Consider the following 23,056-nt stretch of genomic DNA (forward strand, 5'->3'; position numbering starts at 1 on the left):
CTCAGTACCCTCCTATTTGACTATTTACCTTAGGGATTAGGCCATATTCATATTATACAATATTACTAAACAATGGATGAAAAGCCATCAAAGATAACTTTCTTTTTTTTTAATTGTGTTGTGTTTTGATATGTATACGCACGTAAGTATTTCATTTTTCATAGTGGTCTTTGACAGCAAATTGTATCTATTTGGAACATTTTACTATTTAAATGGTTAAAATTGAAAATTTTCAGTAGGTACTTTAAAAAATGTCGGGAAAAACAAAAATTCCAACTCAAATCCAGTTTTTAACAAAATCAATTTTGTTTTTTGGATGTTACTCAAACTGTAGACCAGTGGCGTCATTTCAGTTTTTAATAGAGTTTGAGAACATTTTTGATCCACCCAAACGGATAACTTAAAAAAACGCTTGCACTTGCAAGTACGTATTATACTATTCACAGTTGTATAAATATAATATTATGTTGTTTTTTCTTCAAAAAATTAAATAATTAACACACATACATATATTGATATATTAACCTTAATGCACGTTCCCGAATCCTTTTAAATATATGTATATTATTCCAACTATTAATTAGTAATACCATTGATTATATACTATAAAATATTATATTATACTATTATATTCTATAATCAATGGTAATACCTAATTTATGTTAGCAGGTTAATAATAAGTTTACATTATAAAATATTTGAAAATAATTGTTGAGCTAGATTTATAATAAACAGCTACTATGAGCTACTTTGAAAAACAAAAATGCTTTTGCACTAATAAAAATAAAAATAGTTGTATAAAAACAAACGGCCAATTGTGCTGCTTTTAAAATCTGACAGCCAAATGCCCCCACCTTGATTCGCTCACTCCCAAATGACGCCACTGCACTGCCATAAACACTTGATCAAAAATTCAAAAGTTTATATTAGCATTTTATATACACCATACAATTTTCAAAATATTTCGACTCTTTTATAGAGTTATTTATAGGCATGAGATATTTTAAATATTTAATAGATATAAGATATTTTTAGATTTTTCTGAATGTTCATTTTGTTGCGGTTTAAAATAATATTACTCATAAAAAAAAAGTCAAAACCACAAAGTGCAACATTAACATAATAGATTTTCAATTTAAATTTAAGTATCAGTATATACTATTTAAAAACTAAAATTGTGTACTTAGCCTTGACCAAACTACTAATTTGAGGTTGTGTAGTCATTAGTAGTTTCCATTAGCATTAGGACATTAAGTCTTATAAATGAAATAAACAATAATTTATAAATATTTCTCATTTATGAAAAATAAAACTATACTTATTCAATTTTTAACAGTTGTAAATAAAATAAATAACTTTCATAGAACATTGTTCAATATTCTATAACATAATATATAACAAATATTGCTAATTTAGTGACTATGTTTATTTATAACAAAAATAATATTTTGAGAGTAACTATGATTGGCACTTTTTAAAAAAAGGCATTAATTTGTTTATTAAATATTAGTATAAAAGTTAATTAAATATTTAGTTAGAGAATTAAGAGTACATTGTACATAAATATTAGTGATATGATGCTGAATATTTTGAATGAGAGTGACTACAAAGTACAGGTGTGTCACCTAGAGTTTTGAAATTCTAAAATTAGTTAAAAATATATAATACCAATAAATATATTTAAAATACCAAAATTTAACAGAAAACATAATTTATTGATCAAAAATAATATTTTAAATTACAAGATTGAAACGGAACCAAAAACACATAATTTGTTACATATCAGATATATGCAATAAATAAATGTACATTTAAACATAAAAAATAACATAACCACAACCTTTCTTAGATTGAAAGTTAATTACAATAGATTTTTAAAAACAAGTTACAATTCAGGTAGATTATATTAATTTGTCAACATTTTAATCAAAATTATTTTAAGATACATAGTTACAATGAAACAATTATAGTTGAACTTAACATTATTGGCTAAGTACATTATATTACTATCTATCACAGAGTAAACATTTCTTCTTCCTCTTGTTCCAGCCGCTGCCGTGAATTCATCAACTTTAAATTCTGGGTCACTATTATTGGTATTTCGTCTGTACTTATTGAAGGACCCTGTATTCTACGACTCGTTAATCGTTGGCGTGTAAACAATACTTGTTCTTCTGGACAATACCTTTATAACCAATGAATAATAAAATTGTAAATTTCTAACAATAATATTATCAAACATAAATTGAGAATAGGTATATAGTATTGGAATGGTCGAGTTATTAGTTTAATACAGTAAGCATAAATAATTAATAAGTTTTCTATTTTTGAATTAGTTGTCTTTAATTAAGATCAAAGAATAGGATTATTATAAAAGTTGATATACTTTATTTCATGTTTCATTTTTTTTTATTCTTTGTCAATTTAAACACATTAAGTATTCAATAACAGCGTTTATAATTCATAAAATTGAATTAAATGAAGACATTTGGTGGGTGGCATAATGGTACCTTAATAGATTATAAAATACTGAGATGGAACTCGAAGTTAGGCACTTGATAGATTTGAGGCGAAAGATTCTAATAGGGGTTCATTCATGTATTCCAATAATTTTAATATTTTTTTTAGACATTGTAAATTATTTGTAAATACATTTAGCCAGATAATTTTTAAAGAATAACTTACAAACTTCTGTCTTGACTATCTATAACTTGAGCTCTTGCACTAGCGATTTTGTTATCTATTTTATTTAAGAAATTATTACAGTCATCAATGTTGTGCTCTTCAATCGGTGATATATTTGGTGGTTTTGATCCTTTGTCATGTTGGAAGTTGTTTGTTTCAGTGGCATTAATATCGCAAGTAGGTATGTTAAGATGTTTCCTTAAAAATAAACTATCATTTGTGAACAGTCGATTGGCATACCGTATTTGCTCAGTCTAAAAAGACAATGTTATAAACACATGATTATAAGATGGAGACATCGAAGGTTATTAATTGAAATATTGACAATGCTATATAATAATAATATTTACCGTGACGCTGTATTTAAGAGCAAGCCCTTGCAGTGTGTCTGTCTCCGTGACAACATGTTTGATGTAATGCTCATTGCGTACAAAGTTGGTGTTGTTACTTATGCTACCATATTTTCTTAAAGGTTTCGTATTATCACGGATGCTTACCCTTTCGTCCATTGATACTTGGTTATGCCCATTGAAATGATTGCTGTTGCATAATGTGATTTCACAAGGCTCAAACGTTTTTCACGTTAAGACGTACAATGAATGTACAAAGTACATACAGCTCCTAAATAAAAACATGATTGTTGTAGTGCTTTTGTTTGTCGAGATGTCGAGTATGGATGGATTATAAATTAAACAAATAATCATCAGTATTATTATTATTATTACACAAGTGTGTGGCGTGTGCACAATTTAAATGATTTCACTCAGCGCGTTTTCGTTGCTAACGTCAGTGAAATGCCTTCACTTTTTTTATGAGAATTTCTTTCATGAGAAACCTAAAAAATTGTTGTTGTTTGTAAGTTTTATATTATTTGTCTTGAGATGGTTATTGGGCGAAAACCCGACAGTGGACAATCGCGGGCTCCGGCAGTAGGCACGAACGGAAAATAATTAACAATAATTATAAATTGTTTTTATCTTATCAAAATATCATGATTTCTTATCAGTATTGTACAATGAACATTAGAATAAAATCTGGCACATCGCACATGTGACACATGTTTATTATTTAATATTTATTGCAACATAGCTCTGAAGTTTTAGGTAATAATGTAACATTTCAGTCATCTAACAAATATTGATCCCACTTAAACAGAAATCAGAATGCAATTTATTCAGAAGTTGCAATGCGCAACGCAACTCCCTACCACTGCCATTTTCAATGATAAAAAAATCGTAGGTAATTATATCAATTTAATATAAAAAGTTGGACGTTGATCAAACGTGAACCGTAGTAAATTGGTTAGTATTATAATAAATTACTTATTATTACTATATACATACCTATTACATAGTAGGTAATATGTAATAAATTGTACGTGAGTATAATAATACTAAGAAACGCATATAATAAACCTATTCAAAATTCAAATATTTTACTTAAAATCTTAATTATTCATAGAATTTTATTATTTTAAGTACATAATTATTGGGGTTTTATATTAGCCAAAGCTGGACAGTAACTAGTTAAAAATGTTTAAGTTAAATTGTTACTTTTTTTGCTAACTAAAATAATTAGAATATTGGAAAATAACTAAATTATTTCATTTCATAAATAATTATAACATAACTTAATTATTTAGTTATAATTAAAGATGTATACGATTTTTTATATGAATTTATATTGATTATTCACCGAAAATAAAATATATATTTATGTGAATATCATTATAACATAATAATAATATGAACATCATAGAGTATTCTGTATTACTGTTCTATGGTATTACTCCATGATGGACATGCGTTCTATATGAATACCTTGCACATGAGTCTTTTACGGTAAATCTAAAATACTTAGAAACACCTCAATAATTGTAGATGACTGTAGTACTGTACTAAATTTACTATACAGTGACTTTTTCCTATTTGAAGAACAACGTGTTTAATTTTTGATGTACCCACATATTATTATAATAGTTCGTAGGATTAAATACGCTAAAACCTCTTTTTAACAGTCATAATAATATATTATGTATATAATAAATATAAAAATTTATGTTTTAGAAAGTGAGAATGAGTGATATATAGAATATTTTTAAAAGGGAACAATGTTTTTGAAATTTATGATTTATTCTACTCCAAAACTTCCATATTACGAAGCCTTTTTGGGCACCAAATAATATTCGTACTATAGATAATTTCGTTACATAGAATTAAATAAATGTTGTGGTTCTAATTTGGTTTGGTTTTCAAAAATATTTCGTTAAACACACAATTTTATTTGCTGGAAAATCATTATTTATTTAAAGTTTTAACACCCCAAATGAGTAAGGAGTACAGTTATAGTTATTATAGTTTTATAAAATAAATATACCTATGTAAAATGTACTTTTGTATTGTATGTTATATGACTTATATGGAAGATTTCCATACAGTTGCGTAATTATTAGGAATTTGGTTTTGGGGGAGATTAAATGTTTTTAGCAAAATCTATAAGCTTCATATACTTAGTAACCTACCCCACCAAATATAAAATGTTAGCAGTAAAATAAAAGTTTTTTTGGGGGGGAGATCTTTCTCCTTTTATGCGCTTCTGCTACCATATAATATACATATTATATTCTAATTATTGGAAGTTTCACTATAATGACATATATACTGTGTAAACAATATATATATATATACCTAAATATTTTTAAAGCATACATAATCTTCATACCTAATAATAATAATAATATGCTATAATATATCAAATATATTTCATGTTCGGCGAATAACGTTTGCCGAACACACGTTCACGCACACGCCCGCTCCATTATCTGTTCCAATAATTACTTCGAAATTCGAATCCGCCAAACATAGTGTTGACTCTATGATCACAAAAAAACGAAATGAAATCAAAAATTTGCCCTCGTTTCTAGCACATCAAAACAAGCAGAAAAAAAATCAAATTGTTTATCTCATCAAATCGATACGCGCATTAGCCAAGGTAGACGGTGAGTGTGAGATCGAAATCGTGGTATTTCTGCCAAACAATAACTCGGTTGATCGTGAGCAGCTACTTCAAACTGAAGTCGCACCTAAGCCCAGTGCCCACTCGAATACCGGTGATTTACTTAAAAATCATTACCCATTGGCAATTTGTCAATATTCAATAAGAATATAATATCATTCACAGGTATTAACTATTAACAGTATTTAAATCCACACTATCATTTCTTATAGACTGGCCCAAAAACCGTATAACCTACAATATAATAATCGAAACTTATGCAAAATTTCACTACTTCGACCGCACCGCAAACGCCAGTGTAATTAGTAATCAGACATTTCACCAGTCACCACTCTACTTTCAAAACTGCAGATATTTCAAACGCCCTGACCGAACTTGGACACTCTGCATCGGCCACGCTCGTGGGTAGATAATTACCTAATAGAACTGACTTAAAGAAAACTACAATGAATTCATCAAAATGTATATATTACGGTAAAAAGCCAAAATCGGGCAAACCTCAGAAATGCCCGCGGGGCAAAACGCGAACTGCCCACAATCCTTATAGGCAAAATGTCATATTTCGGATTTTGACCGGGCGATGCGGTTACAACGATAAATTAACAAGAAACGTGGGGTCATTTATAATCGTAATAAATTCGTACGACAAAAATCACTATTTATATTTAATATTACCGAACGTATATAAGACACTACGGTTTTGCCATTACGATAAAAGTCAGTATACGGTTTTGCCCAAATTAGGTTGGTTAGTCATAACTATAGGTTTGCCCGGTAAAAAGCCGAAATATGAAGTTTTGCTCAAGGTTTATGGGCAGTTCGTGTTTTGACCGGGCATTTCTGAGATTTGCCCGATTTCGACTTTTGCCCCGTAACATATACACCGCAGTGGGGAATGAAAAACCAAAATACGCAAAACGTAATAGCGCGCCCTAATACTACACACGTCAAGCCTATGATGGTCACGCGTGAAATATTCAATTCTTATAGTTAAATGTTGAACATTTAAGACAAAGATTATCATAAATAGTTCATATTGTAATATTAACCTACTATAGACTATATAGTACTATAGTGTCTAATTCTGTGCATTATTTAATAGATTAAATTACTTTATTCACAATAATACCATATTAGAATACACCTTATTTTGGTGTAACTCTAAAATAAATGACCACAGATACTTGAAATTTTGACTGAATGTTTATATAGGCATTTTATATATTTGATAAAATTTTCAAAATATTTAGATTTGTTTTGAGCTGTTTACTGACATTTTAATTTTTCAACTTTTTTAGTTTTTTTTCTATAAATATCGATAAAAATTTATTTGTTGGGTAGAAAAGCTTGAAAATTTAATACAAGGTTTCTAACACATTGTAACAATAGCAGTTAAAAAATATTTAAAATACATAGGCACGATTTTTTTTTTATAAGCATTTAAAGTTCAAACTTTGACTAAATACGTAAAAATTACGGCAATGTTCAAATTATCTTAGATAGAAATTCATAAAAGTTTTTCTTTTTAATTCTATGATTTGAAAATTTAATACAAGGCTCCTTACATATTTTTACAATAGCAGTTGAAACATAAAAGAAATGCTTAGTCACAATTTTTTTTATAAGCATTAAAAGTTTGAATTTTAGACAACATACGTAAAAATCACGAAAATTCATAAATTATTTTAAACTAGAAATTCATAAAAAATTTTCTTTTTAAATCTAAGATTTGAAAATTTTTAATAATCTATAATATATATTCTAGACAGATAAACCGCCTTCGCTCAGAATTGTTTTTCGTATACAATGATATAATATCATTGGATTCAAATTTAATTCCATCCATTACAGTAACTCACTTGTAACCTACTGTACAGCAGAGCGACATCCACAACTTACCCGCCTTTTTTTATTTGTCCTTCCAGCTTTTTCTCGTAAAATCCATTTACAGTTATCGAGTTATCGTTTGTTTATTGGTCCTATTTGTGTATTTGAACCTTTACTTCATCAGATGTCCATGGGTACATTTTTTGTTCGGTGAGTGTATCAATTTAATTTGATTTGGTGATCAGATCATTTTTTTAAGTCAAACAAATGGATAATATGCTTTTCTATAGACGCCATAGCTTAAAGATATTCATTAGTCGTTTAAATGGTTGTATATTCGCGTACGTAAAAAAAATACAATGATTATAATATTATATTATACACTCTCGTGGTATCGAAAGCTTAAATTTGAAATTTTATCTAACATACTCTGATTAGAGTATAGTGTAATAAAAAATTTATTTTTATAAGGTACTTAAATGTACTCTTAGTTTTTTTAGTAGAAAATCCATAATCTTTGGGTTAGAGGTCATCCTAGCTATTTATATAGTTTTCAAAAACTCGTAATAAATTGTGATATTAACAACATTTTTGTTTTAAAAAGTACTAGCGTCGATCTAGCATAGTGAATGAGTTAACGATTCTTGTCTCTCATTTAAGGCTGTACCTGAAAAAAATTCGTATTTTTGTTGACTCAGTGAGCTGAACTTACTTGCTTGAGGTTGAAGTGATGAGCCATACAAAATCTAAAAGTCCAGTTGGTTGAGAAGAAAAGATCCTAAAACCGATTTGCCAAACCCTCAGAAATATTATCCTCTATAATTTTTGACTTTTGTTATATACAGGAGATTTTATTCTAAGATGACTTAAAAACCATCATAATAAACTATACATTTCATACATTTCAAATCTATGTTTCACTTAGGTATCTGAGAGAAAACCAATATTGCACATCCTATTATAATCTTAATAAGCTTAACAATTTAACATATAATATATATAATGTAATACCTATGTATTTATAGTATCTAGGTATAAATACTAAGCTATAAGGTCTCTAAGGAGAACGGTTAGGCTATTCAGGTTAGTGGTCAGTCAATATACTGCAGTATCCACTTCTTTTCAGCTTTATGTTGCACATATACAGCTTTGCTGTTGGAAAATAAAAATTAATTTCTGGTTTTTAAATTGCAATAACAAACTATGGAGATATTATAAAGGTGGTGCCTATATATTATGATATCTAATATGTGATATATATATTTACTACATTTTATTAACTATTCAATTTTAATCCAAGAAAATGAAATATTTTTAATAATTATAGAGTATAATGTTTTAAACATCTACCTAAATTATATAACACTCAAAAAATGAAAATATTTTTAGTTTAGATAAGAAATGCGAGATACAAAAATGATCTACTCAATAAAAAATGTACGGTGTTTAGTGTTAAGAATCAGTTGTATGTTATAAATCAGTGTAGATTAAGCAAAAGTTTAATTATATAATAATATGTTGATGTGTAATGATGACAACACAACCTATCTTTATTTGTCTTTATTATAATATTATTTATTCGTATCTTAACTCATGTTGGTCAATTAAATCCTTTTTTTTATGATAAGGAGACATAGTGCTTATAGATTTCAGGTAAATCTAGTTGTTTATATAATCTTTATGACACTAACATTCTAAACCGAACGGTTTAGATTAGGGAAGATGAACCGCTTTACGTTATAATAGCTAAACCTATATCGTCACCGTCTATACTAACTGGCAACTGCCAATGCTGTAGTTTTTATGTTTTTTTTTTCACCGAACTTGTTGCATAATAATTATGATAATGAACGAGGAAACTCGTTTTGGTTATCTTCTTTTGAAACCGAATCACTCTATGGCTCTATATAGGACCTATATCAAAGTATTTAGTGTATAATAAAATAAATAATATTTTGTATTTTTGTACCATACAAATAAAATAAAATCTTCAATAATATTTTATCGTTATTGGAGGTTTGTCTTATTTATATTATTTACTAATGTAAATACACATTTTTCTTACGTGTATTTTTTAATAATAATAAAAAGTAACTATTTATTTATCGTATTATTTCTATCAATGTATCAATCGTAATAATACCACAAATTGAACAAATAATAATATTTTATATTGTCCAATGTCCAGCTAATAAAAAAGACAATTTTATTCATTTATATATCTAATCGGTAATTCTATCTATATTATAGAATTAAAAAAGTGTATCGTTATGCTACTATTAAAAAAAACTTTAATTAATAACTAAAAAATTTTGTGGTGGTAGAGGATTATTTCAAATTTGATGCTCTAGTTTGTTTTCTAATAAAAAATAAAAACTGAAAGTATTTAGCATTATTAATGAAAAACCTACTAATAATTAGCATAATCCTTAGTGTTATTTTATTAACATACGAATTGAAAACGTACAATTAAATACTATGAAATATAGGTAACTGCAATAATTTATAAATTTAATACCATTAAAATATGCAAAAAAATAAATATATACATTTCAACCAAATAAATAGTTTAAAAAAAATATATTTAGATAAAATGAATTAAATTTATATAAGAGGAATTATTAATTAGTAGCACATATACATTTCATAATTGCATATTTTTGATTTATGTAGGTGTTCAGTAATCTTAAAATTAGAAGGAATGTCAGTTTAAAACAATGCCCAGATAATTTAATCTATTGCTTGGAGAGTGAAGATATGTATAGATGTCACTGTCAGTTAATTCTGTATATTAAGAGGACGCTACACAGTCATTTTTGAAGTCTACAAACATGGTTTGGGAGAATCGCTGTCATTCTGGCTACAGTTACCGGACAAAAACCAAACTTTGCCAAGATAAAGATAACAATATTATCTGTGTTTTTCTGGGACAACGTTCCAACACTCATATATATTAACTTTTGAAATATTAAGTTTTTTGTAGTTTTTTAAAGCTAATAAAATACAATTTAATTTGCGTACACCGTACACGTTAAAGCTCACACACAAACACAGACAATATTCTCATCTTTACGTTGACTGTGCATAAGAATATTAAAAATATAATGATATTATGTATTGTATTTTTTAAATATTAAAACATACACAATAATTGGAAATGCTCCAAATTTCCAATAGATATAAATTTACCTCATTCTTATGTTTAAATTGGAATTAGTGTCACTGGATGCTCCCTCCTCAAGTTCTCTCAAGTTTTCACGTCTTGTAACTATCATCACATTGACTTATTATAACTTGGTAAATATATTGTAAATTTCTTTTATAATAATAATGAGAAATTTTTTTTTTAAATGTGGCCAATTTATTAACTAAGCATAGATTAAAATGTATATTTTAGATAGCTATTTTTAAAGCCAATCAATAAAAATATTTAAATGCGTAGAAATTAATTTCATAAAAATAACTGATATTATTATTGATATCAAATTATTGTTACAATTTAAGAAAGGAGATTTAAAAAAATGTTTAATTTAGATCATGGACCAAGATGTCAATGTAATAAATTAATAAATATGTTTTGTCAATTGCACAAATATCACAAAAAAATATTCATGAATTAATTAATTACATAAAATATGTTATTTCAATGTTTTATTTGTACAAAATAACAATACATTTAAAGTAATATAGTATGGTTTTAATTGTAATTTACTTAATCACAACAAATATAGTATTTAAATATAAATTAGCATTACTTATAATATATTTTATACAAATTAAACAATTATTACAATACAATAAGTTTTAGATTTATCACAATATAATTAATAAATTGCATCATTATCGTCCAGACCATCATCATCATCATCATACCCCTCGCCATTATCAAAATAGTTTTTATTGTAATCTGTACCATCATCTAATTCGTCATCCAAATCACTTTCAAATTCTTCCTCAATATCTTTAGGCGGCTCATCTTTTTCTTCATCTTCTTTCTTTTTTGGTTCTTCACTGTCTTCAACATCAATGTCTTCTTCTTCATCAAGTTCTTTGGCAATACTTTCATTAATTAAAAGTGATGTAGTAGGATTATCAGTTTTCGCTTTTTTTTTGTTTGCAGGACAAAGAAAATCATCAATTTTATTTTTTTTAGCAGAAACAACTTCTTGCAGTGATAAATAATCATGATTAATTATCTCAGATTTTAACTTTTCCATCCATTGTTTATCACTTAATGGTTTTTCATCCTGTAAACTTTTTTTTTTTTTTGGTAACAGAGATGGTGGAAAGTAGTTATGATTTTCTATAGATTTGAGGTATGACCAAGGGCTTGTAAACTCTTCTTTTGAAATAAATGATGCAGCATTATTAAAATGTTTGGCTAATTTCTTTTCAAAAGATATCAGATCATCATCTTCACTATCTTCATCAATCTCAGTAACTGTAGCCCGCAAAGGTGGAAAGAGTTCTGGGGCTTTAAAATCAAGTGGGTCATCTGTTTCTAATCTGTCGGGACCAATGGATATATGTGGACGACCAATATTATTACCACCTCCTCGTCCTCCTCCCCTCTTTCCTCTCGATGATCCAGCCATTAAACTAACACTTTTCTAAGCTTTTAGTTGTAGTTGATATGATTTGTTTATGAGGCAAAGTTTCCTGGTAAAAAAAAAGAAGCAATTTGTGCATAAACATATGTAAATTAATTCATACTATAATTAATAAGATTGTAAAATTGAGTTAAATATTGATTCCTATTAGGTTATATTGAGGCTACTGACAAATTTATCATTTGCACCGGAGGGACAAAATTGCTTCAAAAATTAAAATCTATTATAAATTGTATTAAGCACAGTAATGATTTTGGTTCTTGGAATTTCATTACCATAAAATATGTCTAAAAACTATTTGATTAAATGTTATGGTAAGAGCTAAGAAATATTTATTAAAATAAATAACTTATAAAATATAAATGTATATTTGTTTCAGTCTTTAAGATAATAGTATAATACATATTTCTACAATCATGAAATATTTTAACATTCAGACTATTCATTTAAAAAATAACCTACACTATCATATTTTTGAGTGAATAATAGTATTGAAAAAATATAAAAAATATTCTTTTAAGAATACAAAAACAGTTTTTACTTTTAATGAAGTTTAATGAAATATTATAAACTTTTGGCATTAACAACAATACAATAAAAAATATGTAAAGATACAACAGTTTAATAAATCATTCAATTTAAGCAAACTTGTGCTTTGTTAAAAACAGTAAAGATAGGAATGCAATATATTCCAATATTAACTTCCACAAAACATTATAACAATCAATACTTACAGGGTCATATATAACTTTTACAACTAAAGAACAACTTGGGCATGTAGCGTCAGTTTCTCCAGATTCTAATTCTTCCTAAAAAAATGAAAAACTTGTATAATTTTAAACATACAAAATAACATTGAGAAATTTATAAAATTATATCACATTATGAAAAAAAAAATGTTAATCGCTAAATTTTTTAATATTTACAAAATTTTGATTTAAAGATAATGAATAATTGAAGCACAAACATGAAATAATAATAATAATTTTAAAAGAAAATTAATAACATTATTGTAATAGGACGTAGGTCTTATGATTTTAAATTTTATTTGTATTGGATATTATCTAAGCGTTGTACTAAATTTAAAAGAATTGCTATTTTTAATAAAAGGTACTGATTGCAATTTTTAAAATATATTATATTTAAAATAAAAATTATACTCTTAAACAAGTTAATTATGTGTATGATTATCTTGTAGTAATGCTATGCTCACAAATTGTCCACTAAGTACAGTTATTAATTTAAATAAAGTATGGCCAACTTAGGTAATTATATGAAATTATATAATAACAATAAATATATTATAGTTAATTTAATAGAAAAAAGTTTATAAACCTTTATAAGAATAGATATTATTTTTCTCTCATCATAATATTACAATAAAATATAAATCAATTAAAAACTCTGAACAATGCATACTAATGTAAAACTGTTTCTACTTTCTTGTAAATTAACCTATTAAAATCTGATTTCTCATTGAAATGTTGATTGTTATGTTTAGTGCAATGCATTGTCATTTCAAATTTGTATTACTGTTTGAAAAAATTTTAATATATAAAAAACAAAAAAAAAACTATTTATTACATCAAAAAAATTTAATGATTTTTGGTATCTCCCCGTGCTTTTTTAGTGCATTATTGTAGTGTTATGAAAACTGTAATAATTTAAAACCATATTCATTTATGGTCGCCGGCGATACATAACAAAATTTGAGAATTACAGAAGACCACTGGCTAGCACATGGCAGTCAACAAATTAAAAAAATATATTATATGTTAAATAATGTGGCATGATGGTTTAAATATTATATATATATTTTCTTGCTTTATGGACCATTATAAGGCCTTTTGTAGATTCTACTAATCCTCCCAAATAAAAGTTCTATTCTAAAATTATAAATATGTAATATTTAGATATATCTTAATTCTTTAAATACTTTTGTTATTTGAAAACGATCTCCACATGGACATGGATAATAATACATTTCATCATCTTGATCATATTCAAAATCTTCTATTTCTACTTCGTCGTGATAAATAGACATTTGAAAAGATAATCTGAAAATATGATTTTTAATTAAAACGGAGTAAATCTAAATAAGATATTAGTTATTAGTTATTATTTAAGTTTCAAAATCAGTACAATACCATTAATCATAAAATAATATATTTATTTTACTCACGGCTTACAGGTATTTATTGAATAAGATTTAAGAATCTTGCTATGTCAAGAAATTAATGGATAGAAGTAATTACCTACTCATTAAATAATAATAAGCAATATTTTTGACTTTCTTACCATAACGGCATAACCATAGACAATTAGTATAACGTTAAACTCGTAAATTTGCACTATCAGCTTGTAGCTTCTAATAATTAATTGTAAATTGACATTCAAACACGTTTTTGATAGGTATATGTAAAATAACCTAACATTTATCACGACGCTATCATTTAAGTAGCGATATCACATAATAAATTATCAGGGTATCAGACCGGAGATATGATTATTTTCATGAGTAATTTAAAATTCGTTTAGATTTCTTTAAAATCCAAATCTAATTGAATTTTGTGGTTAACGATAATGCGCAGAGAAATTATTTTGTTTATTAAAATATTATACAGACTGTTTTAACTAAACAAATTGGCGAACAGTAATTATCCTTAAGTTCCCGCCAAATGGTTTGGCCATTTGATTGTATGATAAATTATCTGTTGACTAGATACATCTATGGGATATATTCATGAAAAATAAAAATAATAATAATTTAGTATCGCGGCGAATAATAATCATTAGGAATATTATATTAAATTGCAGTAATATTACTATAGTTTTAGAATTATTAAAAAATTATTAATTTGAGTATTTTTGAAGTCGGAACCGCAATAAATGGATTCTGAATTCTGGTTATCTGAAAATTCCCGGTATTTTGTTATCATTATCACAATGAGCGCCAAATTCGCTGCAGCTGGGCTTATGAATATTTTGGACAGATGTTTTGAACGTGTCGTGTAGTTCTGTTTCATTTCATTTGAAATTTGAATTTGAATTTGTTTTATTCATCGTCCTACTCATTTCCCGTGAGCTGTTTATTTTCGGTTCTCGATTATTTGGATTTTGATAATTCATTGAATATATTATCTTGGTGAGTGTTTTTCGTATACATTTATGTTTAATATTTCCTTAATAAATTAAAATGACTAATACAAACAAGTCTATAATTTAAAATAGTACTTAATAGTTATTACAAAATTTATTTCAGCCTATCATTTTGTTTTTCTATTTTTATTTAGAAGTTATTATATACAGTACCTTTAATCAGTTCATTGTTGTTACAGAATTGTGAACTCTATAGACGTTTGTCTAAACTAATAACCATGAGTGCATTGATTAATCGTCGTAAGCGGATTCGAGTGAGATTTAATTTTTGGTTTTATGTGAAGTATTGTTAATTATCTTGAGCTTTTTTTTATTAGTTGAATTCAGGTGCACCAAATGAAGATGAAGCTTCTCCCAATGTTACTGATAGCGCTCCCGAAAATAATGTATCTGAGGATAATGCAACACCTATGAAAGAAGAGAATGATTTTGAAATGGACTCTGAACAAGATGATCCTACAGGTAAGATTAGTGTTTTAATCATCAAAGAATAATATAACATTATATAATGTTTTGTGTTAAATTTGAATTATTTGAATTGTTCAATTCAAATTGTTTATCTACAGGTAACATTTATTTATTACTTACAAAACTTAAAAATGGCGTAACTTTAAAATGTCATTCCAATAAAAAAAACTGAGTTAATCTTAAGCTTTTTAGCATTTTAGTTTAATTTATTTATTCGATATTTAGTTTTCTTTAATAGAGTTTATGTTACTTAAAAATTCTCTAAAAAATGTTGTTCCCTTAATATATATTTTTGAACTTTATTTTAAGACAATTGAATTAGAGAAATCATTTATATTATATTGGGTAAATTTTGTATTTTATTAGGTTTGGAGGGAGCAGCGTTTCATAGTCGTTTACCATTCGACAAAATGACTTCAAATGAAGCCTACTGTTTTTCAGACGTGGCTCATGGACCAACACAAACTCAGAAAGTTTTTTTACATATTCGCAACCGTTTGGTAATTAAATACTAATTATTGTATTATTTTTCAAATTTTTTCATTAATTGTATAAGAATTTTAATAAAAATTTACCATTATTTTGTTTTAATATAAGTTACAACAATGGTTGGATAATCCAAAACAACAATTACTTTTTGAATCTGCTTTACCATTAATTGAACCACCTTTTAATACTGATAAAGTTCTTATTCAAAGAATTTATGCATACCTGGAGCGTCATGGATTCATAAACTTTGGAGTATTTAAGAGATTAAAAGTAAGAATATGATAGATATTTAGTTATAATATTATTGCATGTTATAAAAACAATTTTAAATAAAAAAAATTATTGATTTATTAATTTTTATAGCCTCTGCCTGTAAAAAAAGTAGGCAAAGCTATTGTGATTGGTGCTGGTATTGCGGGATTAGCTGCTGCTCAACAAATGCAACAATTTGGAATGGAAGTTATCGTTTTAGAAGCAAGGGTATAACATAAATAATATTTTTATTTTATTTTATTTTTAATTTTTAAAAAGCTATATTTACAATCAAACATAAAGCACAAAATGTAAATTGGATAAATTTAATTATAATTTAATACCTAAATGGTTACTTAATTTAGGATCGAGTTGGTGGGCGCATAGCTACTTTTCGTAAGAATAGTTATGTTGCTGATTTGGGTGCAATGGTAGTTACTGGTCTAGGAGGTAATCCAGTGACAGTGCTATCCAAACAAATTAACATGGAACTTCATCGTATACGTCAAAAATGTCCACTTTATGAACCTGGAAAATTAAATGCATTGGTATCTACTGTAAGTTAACACCTTATTTTCTAAATTATTGAATATAACTCAATATTTTGTGTATATTTTATATTTTGTAGCAAGTTCCTAAGGATAAAGATGAAATGGTTGAGAGAGAATTTAATCGTCTTTTGGAAGCTACTAGTTATTTATCTCATCATTTGGATTTCAATTATTGTAATGGAAAACCTGTTTCACTAGGCCATGCACTGGAATGGGTTATAAAGTTTGTATCTACTATATTACATGGTTTTTTTTTTTGTTTTAAGAGTGGTGATTGTATTTCATTTTTAGAAAATTATGTTTAACTTCAAATTTTTTTTAGTTAGTAAGATACATTTTTATAAAAATATAATGTTAAAATAACTGATGATAATTTGGTCAACATTCATAGTGAACTTGTATGTAATTTTTAATTTAAATATTATATGAAACTTGAAGACATTTTTATATCTATAAAAAATATGTTATAATGTTATTATGAAAAAAAAAAAATTAATATTTTAATCTTCTTAGTACAATTTCCAATGGAAAATCTTTAATGATTTTAACTTAAAATATTTATTTTATCGTTAATCTTTTTAATTTTTATGTATCATAGATTACAAGAGAAACATGTTAAAGAGAAATTGATTCAGCACATGAAAAATGTTGTAGCTTTGCAAGAAAAGCTGAAAACCAATTATAAAAAGGTTTTTTCAATAATAACTTAATTATCATTATTTTTATTATACTTTATATCCTAATTTGGGATCATTTTGTTTAGTTACTTCAAGTGCAAGAAACTTTAGAAGATTTATCTGCTCTGCAGAAAGAGAATGCTGAAGAAAAATGTAATGATGCTAGTTCAAATTTTGCATACCTTTCTGCTAGAAGAGAAATGGCTCTTAATCTCAAAGTTAGTCTATGTAATTTTACAACAAATAGAAGAATTCTTATTTTCAATAATAACAATGAATATTATTGTAATATTGTGATAATGTGATTTAATTTAATTGTGTGTTTATGTAGCAATGGGATGAATTAATCGAAGAAAAGAATGATATTGAAGAAAAACTAAAGGAAATGGAAGCATCTCCACCAAGGTATATTTTTATTAAATTCTCATAGATGTCGATAGTATATTTAGGATAATTATTCATTTTATTTTATTCAAAATTGTGTATTAATATTTGTTTTAACCATGGTTCATACCATGTATTAATACGCTTTAATTGTTAATAATATTACCTAATTATGCTTAAAAATACTTTAAAAAGGAAAAAAAAATGCTGAAAATGTGTAAAAGATATATATTATATTCGTTATCATTAACTATAGTATTCAAAACATTTTCTTCCATTTTTAAATTAATATTTTTTTTTATTAGTTATACATTTTGCTTCATTATTTTTGTATAATGCAATATAAGAAATTGTTTATTTTTTAGTGACGTATATCTATCTACTAAAGATCGTCAAATTCTAGATTGGCATTTTGCAAATTTGGAATTTGCCAATGCCACTCCGCTTAATAATCTGTCATTAAAACATTGGGACCAAGACGATGACTTTGAATTTACTGGAAATCATCTAACAGGTTAGTAATATTTTCTTTTTATTTGAAATTATTAAAGTTAAATTTTACACAATTTTGAGGTATGTGTCAATTTTTTAGAATCCCAACTAAATGTATTTTTAAAGTTTTAAAAAAAGTAGTCCATTAATTATAAAAATCTGTGGTTTGTAAGTTTATCTCAAACTATTTCAACTTAAACATTATATTATAATTAATGTTAAAATTACTGTTTTTTAAACTTTTTATTTCATAATTCTTAATACAATATATACTTATCCTAAATCTAATAAAGAAAATATGTGCTAACTAAAAATAAAATTAACTATTGGATAAATTTTGAATTTTATATAAATCAAATATTATTTTGGTTTATCATATATTTTAAATGTTATATTATAATGTACGTAATTTATTTTTACATTTTTTAAAATTTAATGATACTGTTTAAGAGATAAGAATTTACTTAAATAAACTTTTAAGAAAATAAGGTTAAATAATATCCAGAAGCTAAAACCCCGACCCTATTGTTGGTTGTTTTCGATTCACAGGCATCAATATTTCTTACAATTTTTATCAAAATTAATTAACAAAATATATTTTAAACACCAAAAAAAGAATGTCGTTTTATCTTACTTGTAATCTCAAGTTCATTTAAAATTTACATGATGATTGTATTATGTTGGTGAGAGATTATAATTGTTTGGTTTGAAATTGGTATTCATAGATAAAAGAAGTTTTTAGAATTTAGCGCATTGGAAATTATAGCCCCCCTTAAAAAAAAAATAAGCCTCATTCAAAATTTATTTATTACTTTTATTAATTTCATAATTATCGTTATATTTTTCTATTATCTAAGAATTATAAAATATTTACCTAACAAATGACGCTAAGAGTCATAGAATCATTTTAAGTCAAAATATGTTTTATATATAGTTACGAACATGGCATTAGAATAATATGGTTGTAAGTTATGAAAATAATAACATCATTATTATAAATTAATTACTATAATAATAACCGCGGTTCGCTAGTTGCATATCGTTAGCTTATAAGATCAAACAATATTACTCTCCAATGATGGTACTAACTACGTACGTCATACATATTTTTCTTTAAATATAACACAAAATCTTTCTGTCTGGTGACATCAGATTTACAGGAGAATCTAAAAAATACTGAAATACACACTTTCTGACGATTTTAAAATATTTCGTCCTATTGTTGTGTTTATGCGCAATACAAATACATTTTTTAAATGACAAACATTTATTTAAAAATGTGTTGTAATTTAAAAAACTTACTGCAAGTACCAAGTTGCAAGTTTGTATAATAAAAGGCTAAACATTTTAAAATCCTAAAAAATTGTATATTTTAAAGGTCCCCCTAAACCTAATTTGTTTTCTTAAAATATCAATAACATTATTTTATTGCTTGATGAAAAATTTACATGAAATTTACATGTTTACGAGTTTTTCGTGTTTGTATTTCAAATTTCTGTAATGTTGGTTTTTCAATAATAAACTAATGATATCATATGGATTGATTATTTGATGTAATTCAAAAACGAATAACCGCAGATGCTTATTTCTCCCGCCCCCTCACTTCATAGATTTTCTACCGTGGTAAACACATAATGTATATTTTAAAATTGTAATAATTACAGTTTGTAAGCATAATAATGCTGATGATGTATTTAAAAATCAAGAATTTCAAAATTGATTGATAAAATACAAAAATATAAAATACTTAAAAAAATAATCATTTATTGAAATAATATTAGGCTTTATTTTTATTTTTTTTCGTGAATTATCAGTTAATGACTCATATGCAAACATTTGGCTTTAGGTAGGTATATAATATTTATCATTTATCTGAAAAATTACATACTTTTTTAGTTAGTCTTATTTAATTTAAAAACTATTAAGTTGTTTAAATTGCTCTTCAACTGTAGTAATTTTAAAGGGATCGGTTATAAAGAATGTTGCATGAAGTGCTGTTCTATTCCTTTTTAGATTTGAGAATTTACAAAGGGATTATGAAGTTTTTGCCTTGAGCAAAAAATTAAAAAAACTAGATATACAGCTTTCAGTGTTGACAAAGAGATAAAAGAAACCGCTCTCCGGGCACTTAATATTACATCTGTCAGCATTGAATAGCATTTTTTTTTTTTAATTAGGTTAATTAGGTTAATTAGGTTGAACTGAATGAATAATAATTTCTGCTAATCATAAGTATGAAAATTAGGTCAGCATTTCGGTGGTCGATGTTTGTCCATCGTCCCTTCGGTCCTCGGGCAGGACAAGATAGTGTAATATTACTGTATTCAAATTGAATGCAATGATAGCATTCGATAAAAAACGATTCTGAGCATACAAGGGATCATTTTTATTTAATTTTATTCATTTCTATGGTGATAAACAAAGTGTTATAAGAACAGCTTAAGAACGATTTATATTGTAAATAGGTAATTTAGATAATTATAATTAGGAAATATTATAAAAATGAAAAAAAAAATATAAAATAAAAGAAAAAGCTCAAAAGTCTCTCAATTACCATGTCTTGGTAAGGACGATATAAGTAAACAACCCAAATTTCAAGTTTTTACGAATCTTTTTAACCGAATTACAACAAAAAATTTACAAAATTAAAATGTCTATAAATAGCTCAAAAATTGCTAAAATTTTCCGAACATTAAACCTTAATGAACAAAATTCAAAATACAACAATAAATATCTCTTGTCATTTTTCATTTGAAGCAATATTTCTGGTAGTAAACGTCGTCCGTAATCATTTAATATTTTAAAATCGTGAAATCGTACTTTTTTTCCTTTTACCGCTTTTATTTCGAGTACCATTTCGAAAATCGAAAAATGACCTTTCTAAAGTACTAGCTCAAAAACATTACCTTTCAGAAAAGTTGTTACACTAAATATTTTTGAGCAAGTTTTGAGGGAGAAAAAAAATAAAAATAAATTAACATCATTGTAAAACCAATACATTCCTCGCTCCGCTCAGAATCTAAAATTTAAAATATTTAAAATTGTTTTATCTGTCTGCATTTCAAGGTAAATAATATTATGTTTTTGTTAATAAATTAATAAAATATTATATAATATTCAGCTAGGTACATTTAATTAATATTCTTAAATAGAAACTTAATATTATTTAAAATACATTTTATTAATTGTAAAAATTATTAAACTACCTACACAAATATCCTTAATTATTTTTCTATATTATAAATCATGGATTATATTATAAAGATGATATAAGAAAAGTTCCATGTATTATGATGTCATACTTTTTTTGCGCATGATGTGAAGTAAAACTGAGGTACATTTTTGATTTACTCTAGTTTTTACTGTTTATTACATAATAATACATCAGGCACTATCTGCTCAATATTTTGTACATTATTATTGTATTTTGTTTTTAATTGAAGTGTGTCTTTTTGGCAATTATTTATTCATTATATTTAACAATATTTTATATAAAGAAAATAACTGTCTAGATTTTTGGAGTTATGTTGTTTTGATATATTTCATCTTGTTAGGTGTTTTTCGTATTTAAATTACAAATACTGTATAATGTAAGAATATACAGTAAATATGCATATCAGCCTCAGCGGGGGTCCACATAGAGAAAGTTTTTGTTTAATGAAACGTAATAAAGAGCTTAACATTGACTAATTGTTTAACGTTGTTTCAGCAGACGTTATTTTATATTATGTATTGCACACCTCATATGGGTGTTTTAATGACAAATAATCTAGTTTTTTTTTTTTATAAATTATAAGAAGATCATAATATAATAAGATTTACATTAAATTTTAGGTAATATATTCATTGAGAATTTATACTCGTATATTTATTTTTCTATTAACGTTTTTAAACTTACTCGACAATTGAAAAAAGTGTTTTACATCATTAGTGAAATAAGATTTATGAATGAAAACAATAATTCATTAATTCGTCATAAACATTTTCGAACACCAACTAGAAACTAAAGACTATAGTAAGTTATAAGAACTGAACAGCTTATAGATAATTTTGCAGTTACAAAAATGATGTACTAGGCCCATTGACTCTTATAGCAATTGTTAAATAGGCGTCACTGTTGAATATAATAAATTTCATTTTACGATAATGCATGATTTATAAAATGGTCAAGTTACTTAGCTGATTGTCTGTATACCATCTAGACACTAGTGCATCATGCTTAAAGCGGAGTATATATAACGGTCTATAATTTATCAAGTATTTTGATGTTTTTTTTTCTTACATAAATGTCTTAGTCTTGTCTAAAACTGATATCACCAGGTACTCAGTGTGCTTAGATACCTTTAACCTCCATTACGTTGTGTATTATAACAAGAAGTTTGCTGAGTGATAATTATCATAATTAACATTTTTTTTATGCTACAAATTAATTTATGTCGGATGGCCG

The 23,056-nt window shown here is 26.0% G+C and overlaps 4 protein-coding genes across 6 annotated transcripts in view; 1 reads left to right on the plus strand and 3 right to left on the minus strand.

Moving 5' to 3' along the window:
• Positions 1–1,694: 1,694 nt before the first annotated feature.
• On the minus strand, positions 1,695–3,688 carry LOC107174094 (LysM peptidoglycan-binding domain-containing protein red). Its single transcript, XM_015524913.2, has 4 exons — positions 3,411–3,688; positions 3,036–3,306; positions 2,686–2,939; positions 1,695–2,185 (listed from the first exon to the last, which is right to left on the minus strand). Exons 2-4 carry the CDS (start codon positions 3,192–3,194, stop codon positions 2,014–2,016), a joined length of 585 nt encoding a protein of 194 aa, XP_015380399.1. The 5' UTR covers positions 3,195–3,306; positions 3,411–3,688; the 3' UTR covers positions 1,695–2,013.
• Positions 3,689–11,161: 7,473 nt separating this feature from the next.
• LOC107174097 (RNA polymerase III subunit G) lies at positions 11,162–12,122 on the minus strand. The gene has a single exon (XM_015524916.2). The coding sequence runs from the start codon at positions 12,120–12,122 to the stop codon at positions 11,352–11,354; it is 771 nt and encodes a 256-aa protein (XP_015380402.1). The 3' UTR covers positions 11,162–11,351.
• On the minus strand, positions 11,998–14,587 carry Dph3 (Diphthamide biosynthesis 3). Of its 3 annotated transcripts, none has more exons than XM_089223918.1 (4): positions 14,436–14,587; positions 14,074–14,194; positions 12,872–12,946; positions 11,998–12,186 (listed from the first exon to the last, which is right to left on the minus strand). In XM_089223918.1, the coding sequence occupies exons 2-4, from the start codon at positions 14,179–14,181 to the stop codon at positions 12,127–12,129; spliced, it is 243 nt and encodes an 80-aa protein (XP_089080044.1). In that variant the 5' UTR covers positions 14,182–14,194; positions 14,436–14,587; the 3' UTR covers positions 11,998–12,126. The 3 variants fall into 3 exon arrangements, with proteins under 3 accessions (XP_089080044.1, XP_089080045.1, XP_089080043.1); XM_089223919.1 differs by having other exon boundaries at positions 14,327–14,539; XM_089223917.1 differs by having other exon boundaries at positions 14,320–14,537.
• Positions 14,588–15,090: 503 nt separating this feature from the next.
• Positions 15,091–23,056, plus strand: part of Su(var)3-3 (lysine-specific histone demethylase Su(var)3-3) — a 411,884-nt gene continuing 403,918 nt past the window's right edge. Inside the window, exons 1-12 of the mRNA XM_089223916.1 lie at positions 15,091–15,282; positions 15,476–15,550; positions 15,614–15,758; positions 16,131–16,264; positions 16,362–16,523; positions 16,617–16,733; positions 16,871–17,062; positions 17,134–17,279; positions 17,655–17,745; positions 17,820–17,951; positions 18,065–18,138; positions 18,483–18,631. Coding sequence (XP_089080042.1) covers positions 15,515–15,550; positions 15,614–15,758; positions 16,131–16,264; positions 16,362–16,523; positions 16,617–16,733; positions 16,871–17,062; positions 17,134–17,279; positions 17,655–17,745; positions 17,820–17,951; positions 18,065–18,138; positions 18,483–18,631 — 1,378 coding nt within the window. The 5' untranslated portion in view covers positions 15,091–15,282; positions 15,476–15,514. The remainder of the gene's footprint in view (positions 15,283–15,475; positions 15,551–15,613; positions 15,759–16,130; positions 16,265–16,361; positions 16,524–16,616; positions 16,734–16,870; positions 17,063–17,133; positions 17,280–17,654; positions 17,746–17,819; positions 17,952–18,064; positions 18,139–18,482; positions 18,632–23,056) is intronic.

This window comes from Diuraphis noxia, unplaced genomic scaffold (genome assembly GCF_037042655.1).
Source record: "Diuraphis noxia isolate RWA-SAM2 unplaced genomic scaffold, SU_Dnox_SAM2 contig0003, whole genome shotgun sequence".
NCBI lineage: Eukaryota > Metazoa > Arthropoda > Insecta > Hemiptera > Aphididae > Diuraphis > Diuraphis noxia.

Excerpts from the sequence above, each read along its gene's own strand:
- LOC107174094 (XM_015524913.2), bottom strand. The coding sequence starts at position 3,194 with ATGGACGAAAGGGTAAGCATCCGTGATAATACGAAACCTTTAAGAAAA. Across the intron at positions 2,940-3,035 it reads CTCTTAAATACAGCGTCACG|ACTGAGCAAATACGGTATGC; the intron begins GTAAATATTATT and ends TTGTCTTTTTAG. Across the intron at positions 2,186-2,685 it reads GATAGTCAAGACAGAAGTTT|GTATTGTCCAGAAGAACAAG; the intron begins GTAAGTTATTCT and ends TTGGTTATAAAG.
- LOC107174097 (XM_015524916.2), bottom strand. The coding sequence starts at position 12,122 with ATGGCTGGATCATCGAGAGGAAAGAGGGGAGGAGGACGAGGAGGTGGT.
- Dph3 (XM_089223918.1), bottom strand. The coding sequence starts at position 14,181 with ATGTCTATTTATCACGACGAAGTAGAAATAGAAGATTTTGAATATGAT. Across the intron at positions 12,947-14,073 it reads ATCGTTTTCAAATAACAAAA|GAAGAATTAGAATCTGGAGA; the intron begins GTATTTAAAGAA and ends TCATTTTTTTAG. Across the intron at positions 12,187-12,871 it reads TAAAAGTTATATATGACCCT|GAAACTTTGCCTCATAAACA; the intron begins GTAAGTATTGAT and ends TTTTTTTACCAG.